A 7,457-nucleotide genomic window follows, 5' to 3' on the forward strand; every position below is an offset into this window, starting at 1 on the left:
GGCCCCACGTTCGGGGCTGGGGGCTCAGTATGTGCAGGGCTCGTGCCAGTGGGTGAGTGTGGAGGCAGCTAGCACCCAGCTCCCCGGTCACAGTGGGGCAGACTGGGTGGGGGGCTTGGCCACCTGGGTCCTAGCCTCCGAGCCTACTTCTGACTTTGGTTCCAGGAGCTCCGTGAGACCAAGCGCCGCCATGAGACCCGGCTGGTGGAGATTGATAACGGGAAGCAGCGTGAGTTTGAGAGCCGGCTGTCGGACGCCCTGCAGGAGCTGCGGGCCCAGCATGAAGAGCAGGTGGACCAGTACAAGAAGGAGCTGGAGAAGACCTACTCTGCCAAGGTGCCGCCCCGCCCACCGGGGCTGGGGGGGGGGGCAGGGTGCCCAGGCCTCTGCAGCCCTAACCCAGTGCCCTGCCCTCCAGCTGGATAACGCCAGGCAGTCGGCTGAGAGGAACAGCAACCTGGTGGGGGCAGCCCACGAGGAGCTGCAGCAGTCCCGCATTCGCATCGACAGCCTGTCGGCCCAGCTCAGCCAGCTGCAGAAGCAGGTGCCGCCCCGCCTCACCCCTTCCCCAGTGGGCCAATAGTCTGGGCAGGATGTAGGCAGGGAGGGGAGAGGGACAGAGGGGAGGGGAGAGGGACAGAACGCAGCCCCCTCGGCAGACGGAGAAAGGGCCTAGGATTTGCACTCAGGTGACCTGTTTGCTGTTCCTCCTCTTATCTCACCTGTGTGACCTTCACTGCTCAGAGCCTCGGTTTCCCATTTCAATATGGAGATCATTGTTGTCCTCCCAAACTCATAGTCCCCCCACCAGACTCAGTGCGAGGCATAAAAAGCATCATTAGTCTGGCTGGCTGTGCCATTTGTGACAGGAAGAAATAGATTTTAGCCTCAGAACAAGACATTTCTGTTAGATTTTGGGGAGGCTTCCAGTCGCCAGCCCAGGCCACGTTAGAGCCAGTGATAGGCCCTTATGTGGCCCTGGAGATCCTGGGGACAGGCGGTGGCTGGGTGTCCCCCCTCCCTCTGCATACTCGGGGCCCTTGGGAGCTCACCAGCGCCCCCCTGTCCGCCGCACCCAGCTGACAGCCAAGGAGGCGAAGCTGCGGGACCTGGAGGATTCGCTGTCCAGGGAGCGGGACACCAGCCGGCGGCTGCTGGCTGAGAAGGAGCGGGAGATGGCGGACATGCGGGCAAGGATGCAGCAGCAGCTGGACGAGTACCAGGAGCTGCTGGACATCAAGCTGGCGCTGGACATGGAGATCCACGCCTACCGCAAGCTGCTGGAGGGCGAGGAGGAGAGGTGGGTTGCGGAGGCCTCGGGTGCTCCCAGCCGCCTGTGGCCCGCCCGCCGCTGTGGCCCTGACGAGCCCCCCACTTTGTCTCCTGCCCCCAGGCTCCGCCTGTCCCCCAGCCCCACCTCGCAGCGCAGCCGTGGCCGTGCCTCCTCCCACTCATCCCAGACGCAGGGTGGGAGCAGCGTCACCAAGAAGCGCAAGCTGGAGACCGAGAGCCGCAGCAGCTTCTCGCAGCACGCGCGCACCAGCGGGCGCGTGGCGGTGGAGGAGGTGGACGAGGATGGCAAGTTCGTGCGCCTGCGCAATAAGTCCAACGAGGTAGGTGGTGCGCCCGCCGGGTGGGAGGGCCTGGCAGCTGCGAGTGGGGAACCCCGTGGGAGGGGGGAGCCTTGCTGACAGGCTGACCCGGGTGAGCGTGCGTACCTCCCACACACTGCAGCCCTGAAGTTATTTCATACCTCGAGTACCAACCAGTCTCCACGGCTGTGAAATGGGGGTGAACAGTAGTCCCCAACTCCTTGTGGGGGAGTGTACCCCGCACAGCAGGGGTGTCACAGGATGCGGCTGGGGGGCAAGGGCAGTGCAGGGCTGGGGGCAGTGCCTCCGACTGTGCCTGCCTGCACCCTTGAGCCAGAGGAAGCCCGGGGCCGGGACCAGCATCCCCCACCTTCCCCTTCTGTCCCCTCCCGGCAGGACCAGGCCATGGGCAACTGGCAGATCAAGCGCCAGAACGGAGATGAGCCCTTGCTGACCTACCGTTTCCCACCAAAGTTCACCCTAAAGGCTGGCCAGGTGGTGACGGTAAGTGGTGGGCTGTTTGGACTCGGGGTGGCCTGAGGTGGGGCGGGGTGGCCTGACGATGGTGCGCTGGACTGAACGCCCTTCTGGATCCCTCCGTCCCCAGATCTGGGCTGCAGGAGCTGGGGCCACTCACAGCCCCCCCACCGACTTGGTGTGGAAGGCGCAGAACACCTGGGGCTGCGGGAACAGCCTGCGCACGGCGCTCATCAGCTCCAGTGGGGAGGTGAGTATGCTGCGGCCGGCCTATCGTGGGCACTGGGCGAGGCCACCCCTGGTGACCACAGCCCCTCACCCAGGGACACCAATTCAGGGCTACTTTCTCCCAGCTCTGTGGTGCAGGCCCTGGGCCCCAAACTCTCCCCCCAGTGGGCAAACCAGAAGATGCGCCCCCAGCTGCCTGAGGGTGGGGGTTAGACAGGGGGATTGTTCCAGGCGGGACCGCAGTCATACCCACCCCATTTGGCGGTGTCCCTCTGGCTCCAGCAGCACAGAGGACAAGTAAGTGCAGGATGGACTAGGGGCAGGCCACAGGCCAGGCCTAGCGGTCCCTGTGAGTGGATACACTGCACGCCCCCCGGCCCACCCCTGACCCTTGGGCCTGGTCCTCGTCCCCGGCAGGAGGTGGCCATGCGCAAGCTGGTGCGCTCAGTGACTGTGGTCGACGATGACGACGAGGATGAGGATGGCGATGACCTGATCCATCACCACCACGTGAGTGGCAGCCGCCGCTGAGGCCGAGCCCACACTGGGCTCCCAGCCAGGCCAGGGGGCAGCCTCTCCCCGGCCTCCCCATGCCAAAAGTATTTTCATTAAAGAATGTTTTGGAACTTCACTTGCTGCCCTGGCTTTTCTTCTCTCTCCTCCCCATACCTTGAACAGGGAACCCAGGTGTCTGGGTGCCCTACTCTGGTAAGGACGGGAGTGGGAACTCTCTGATGCCATAGATGATTCTGTGGGAGCAGTGGACAAGGGTCTGGATCAGTCTCGGGACTGGGACGGGAGGACAGACGTGGGGCGCACAGCCCTGCCTCTCTCCCCCCATTTCTGTTGCATGCGTTGCCGTTCTTGGTCCTCCCAATTCCTGTGGCATGCCTGTCCTCTCTTCCCCCATTCTTGCAAGAACTTTCTCTGTCCGTCCCCACCTCCCCAGTTGATTTGGCACACCTGCGGCCCTCCAAGCTTGCTCGTTCTCCTTCCGCTCTTAAGCTTAGAATAGCTGGGCAGAATCAAAGCCACCATCTCAGTTCCCTTCCCCACGTCTTCCTGGCCCTTCTCCCTTTCACGTCCTCCTGTCCCATCCTCCCAGCCCAGCCTCCCAAACCCTGCCGCCCTCCCTCGGGTCCCTTGAGCACAGAGCCCCACCTTCCTGTCTGGTGGAGGCTGCCGGAGCCCTGTGTGAGGCCTGGGCGGTCAGTCTCGCCTTAGCCGTGTCTCCCTCCTCAGGGCTCCCACTGCAGCGGCTCGGGGGACCCGGCCGAGTACAACCTGCGCTCACGCACTGTACTGTGCGGGACGTGCGGGCAGCCCGCCGACAAGGCGTCTGCCAGCAGCTCAGGAGCCCAGGTGGGCGGATCCATCTCCTCTGGCTCTTCTGCCTCCAGTGTCACAGTCACTCGCAGCTACCGCAGTGTGGGGGGCAGTGGGGGTGGCAGCTTCGGGGACAACCTGGTCACCCGCTCCTACCTCCTGGGCAACTCCAGTCCCCGAAACCAGGTGAGTTGTCCCTTTGCCTCCACACCACACTCTGGTCCTTGAGGGTTAGGACACGGTGGCCCGGTGAGGGGGACAGCCTTCTCTTCCGCACCCCGGTGGAGTGGGAGCCTCCCCCATGCAGCCCGAGATCCCAGACAGTCCACTCCTGCGTCTTGCCCCTCCTGTCTGAGCCCCAGACAGGAGGGCAGGCAGGGGCAGGGCTGAGGGTTGGGGGTGAGGGTAGAGGGCCAGGCACTGCAGCTCACACCTCCCTCTCCTCTCTTCTCTCTTAGAGCCCCCAGAACTGCAGCATCATGTAATCTGGGACCTGCCAGGCAGAGGTGGGGGTGGAGGCCCCCTGCTTCCTCCTCACCTCTTGCCCACCCCCTCCCTGCTCGTCATGGGATGGGGGTTGAAGCCAAAGAAAAATACCCCTTTGGTTTTTTTTCTTCTATGTTTTTTTTTTTCTAAGAGAGGTTATTTTCTACAGTGATTTTATACTGAAGGAAAAACACAAGCAAAAAAAAAAAAAGCATCTATCTCAATGCACTCTTCCTTTACCTTCTTCCGTGAAACTCCATATCTGCCTTAAAAACCAAAGAGGGCTTCTTCCAGGAGCCAAGGGACAGGGGTGCTTTTGCAGAGCCGAGTTTCTGCTTTTCTGCCCTGCCTGCTGCCTTCCTCCCACCCCCGCCCCCCGGGACCCCAAGAACATGGTGCCTGAGAGGCAGGTGTGGAGTCTTTTTAAGCCAGCCTCCAAGGGAGAAGGGCTGAGCCAGGTCCCTGGGCCGCCCCATCGGTCCAGCGCTCGTGGCTGAGGCCCTTCTGCCTGCCTTTCCTTCCCCCCAGTCTCACCCCTGCCCCAGCCCCGGGGGGCTTGATTCTCCCAGATACCAGCTGTGCTTGCTTTTTCTGTATTTTATATAGACAAGAGATGGGGATGAGGTGGGGGTGAATGGAGCGGGGAGAAACGTGAGTTTGAGCCTGCTTTCACCCAGCTTTAGAGCCAGATGAGTTCTGCCCAGTCACTGGAGGTCGAGGTCAAGTGGGTGCAGGAAAGGAGGGACAAGGAGACTTACTGGAAGGGGTGGGAGCCTGCGGGGCCACACCCCTGAGAGGAAGGTGAGCAGTGGTGGAGGGTGAGTGGCAGTGGTTTTTGGCAAACACTAAGGATCCCCTTGCCTCCACATTTCCCATCTGCACCCTTTATCTTCGCCCCGAAAAAATACACTAGTTGTTTTTACCCCTGGCTGCTGTGGTGTCTTTGTTGGTGGGCGTCACCGTGTGTTCTGAGGGACAGACATACAAGTTTGCGGTCACCCACGTGCGGATGCTTGCTGCTGCCCAGCCTCACCCCTGCTCTAGGGGGACAAGATGCAGCTTTCTGAGCACCTCTGGGTACATATCTGTGGTGACTGGTGGGAAGAGGCTGTGACGGAAGCAATGTCCACCCATGTGGGGGCTCTCCCTGTGGAATCCCTCAAAGGTGGAGCCCGTAGGAGGCCCTTTCCTTCCTAACTTCCTCCCACCAGCACACGCTGGATCCTGAGCTCAGCACGAGTACGCTATGGACCCAGTCTGAGCATGGTGCCATCTGGGGGAGTAGAAACTAGTTGAGGGCCATGGGGAAGGAGTGGGGCTGACTGCAAACAAGTAGACGATGTCCCTCTGCCACTCTGCTCAGCTAGGGGGTAGGAGATGAACAAGACAACATGATGGGTGTCCTCAGGGAACTTACAGTCCGGAAAACGTGGACTGCTGTAGACCAGGGTGTGTCAGGCGGAGCAGGAGCCTGGCGTGGGGTGGGCGTTATAATCTTGGGGAAATGAGCCCGGACTGAAGGAAAGGGCCCCAGACGGGGGAAAAGCTGCGGTGCCAACCTTTCTGTGGCCCTTTATAGATTGTAAAGCTTCTGCACTGTCCCTTTGCCCTTCGTACTGTCCTGTCCCCTTTGCCCCTGGAACTGGGGCTCAGTTAACTTGCCCAAGGCCACACAGCTAGTAGGTGGCAGAGATCCCACGGGTTCTGGCTGCAGACTCGTGCTCCAGTGACGTCATACTCCCCCTCTGAACAAAAAGTCGTGATGATAAAATAGTTTACAGTCCCTGGGGCAGAGGAGTTGAGCCAGCAGTCACGTCAGTGAGAAAAAGCATGCCTGAGATTATGGGAAAGCAGATTGGAAAAAGCAAAATGAATGAGAGGAGAAGAACCTCTGAAGTCATGCTGGAAACACCTGACCCCCCACGGGCTGGGAAAGGGGTCCCTGCCTGAGGTGGGCAGCATTAAAGAAGGAAACGCTCTCCCAGCCCTGGGCGCATCAGCAAAGGGAGAGAGTTCCACCTGAGGGCGTCTACATGCACTTCCCGGTCCGGGCACCTGGGGGCGCCAGAGCCTCACCCACGGCCCGCCAGGCGTCCGCGCATCCCGGGCACCGCGGTGCGGACCCCGGGCTGGGGAGCACCCGGACCGCGGGAGAGGTCCCGGCTCTTGAGGAGGGCGGAAGGACTAAGCAAGTCCGCAGAAACTGCTGCGAGCTGGTCACGTGGCGCAGCTGGGGCGTCTGCACACGTGGTCACCTCACAGGACACTCACGACGCAACTCAGCACTCAGCAGACTACATGTGATTATTTAAAAAAAATTTTTTTGGAGGGTGGGGGTTAGAATACAACACATACTCTGTAGTAAGATTGAGAAAAAAGTCATCCCTTTTCAATCGCCCAGAGGCAACCACTGATGGCTTTGCTTCCAGGCATTTTTTCCCTGAGATCTCACTGTGGCTGAAATTTGGATTCTCAGTTAACATGCCTCAGGACTTTCCAGTGTTATTTCAAAGTTTATAAATATGGCTTTAAAAATAACTCTTTTTTTTTCTCTTTCGTGTAAGGAATACTTTGCTATTACAGAGAGGGTAGAAAAGGGCAAGAAAAAATAATAGCCATCTGTACTTCCACTACTCAGCCATAACCTCCCTCCTTTCAGTAGGAGGCTTCGAGAATTTTTTTATTTTTTTCAATTTTCAAATGTATGCATACATTTACAATTTTCTCCTGGGTGTTACAAATAACTTCCTGGAATGTACATGTTTGCATGTATCTCTGGGAATTTCTGTGAAATACATTCCAAGAAGGGGACTGGCTGAGTCAAAGGTATACACTGATAAAGGCCATTAATAATATTGCTGAGAATCATCCAAGTGACAAGTGGACTCTTGTCACTGTCACGGCAGCAGGGCTCACTTCCCTCCATACTCCTCCCAATACAAGTTTTGTCAGTTTTAATCTTTGCCAATTTGATAGGAAAACAATGATCTTTCATGATCGTTTCAAATTACATTTCTCTGAAGAGAAGTTGACTTTTTCCCCCCATTAATGGGTTTTGCTTATTTGCATTTATTCTAGTGTAACATGTTTCTATTCCTTTTGCTCATTTTTTAATTGGCAAGATTATCTTCATGTGGGTTCTTAAGATCATGTTTTGCCAATATTCCATAAAGGATGTTTATGATAGAAACGTACTTTTTCATGGCTGAATGTTTATACAACACCCCGTTTAACCAATCCCCTTGGGACAGTTCACTGACTCTCAGTTTTATGTAAATAACACTGCAGTGAATACTTTTTCTTTAAATATCTCAGGTAATAGGATGGAATCCTGATTATTCCCCTGCC

General features: G+C 57.9%; 1 protein-coding gene across 2 annotated transcripts in view; it reads left to right on the top strand.

Annotated features, from left to right (window-relative positions):
- Nucleotides 1-5,031, top strand: part of LMNA (lamin A/C) — a 38,838-nt gene extending 33,807 nt beyond the window's left edge. The window contains exons 5-13 of one of the 2 annotated variants that reach the window (XM_019711154.2): nucleotides 166-336; nucleotides 419-544; nucleotides 1,080-1,300; nucleotides 1,394-1,613; nucleotides 1,989-2,096; nucleotides 2,200-2,319; nucleotides 2,715-2,807; nucleotides 3,540-3,809; nucleotides 4,082-5,031. In XM_019711154.2, the coding sequence (XP_019566713.2) occupies nucleotides 166-336; nucleotides 419-544; nucleotides 1,080-1,300; nucleotides 1,394-1,613; nucleotides 1,989-2,096; nucleotides 2,200-2,319; nucleotides 2,715-2,807; nucleotides 3,540-3,809; nucleotides 4,082-4,108 (1,356 nt within the window). In that variant the 3' untranslated portion in view covers nucleotides 4,109-5,031. Of the gene's footprint in view, nucleotides 1-165; nucleotides 337-418; nucleotides 545-1,079; nucleotides 1,301-1,393; nucleotides 1,614-1,988; nucleotides 2,097-2,199; nucleotides 2,320-2,714; nucleotides 2,929-3,539; nucleotides 3,810-4,081 lie in introns of those variants that run through there. The other variant, XM_074319139.1, reaches the window with a different exon arrangement.
- The last annotated feature ends 2,426 nt before the right edge of the window (nucleotides 5,032-7,457 follow it).

This window comes from Rhinolophus sinicus, linkage group LG14, assembly GCF_036562045.2.
Source record: "Rhinolophus sinicus isolate RSC01 linkage group LG14, ASM3656204v1, whole genome shotgun sequence".
Taxonomy (NCBI): Eukaryota; Metazoa; Chordata; class Mammalia; order Chiroptera; family Rhinolophidae; genus Rhinolophus; species Rhinolophus sinicus.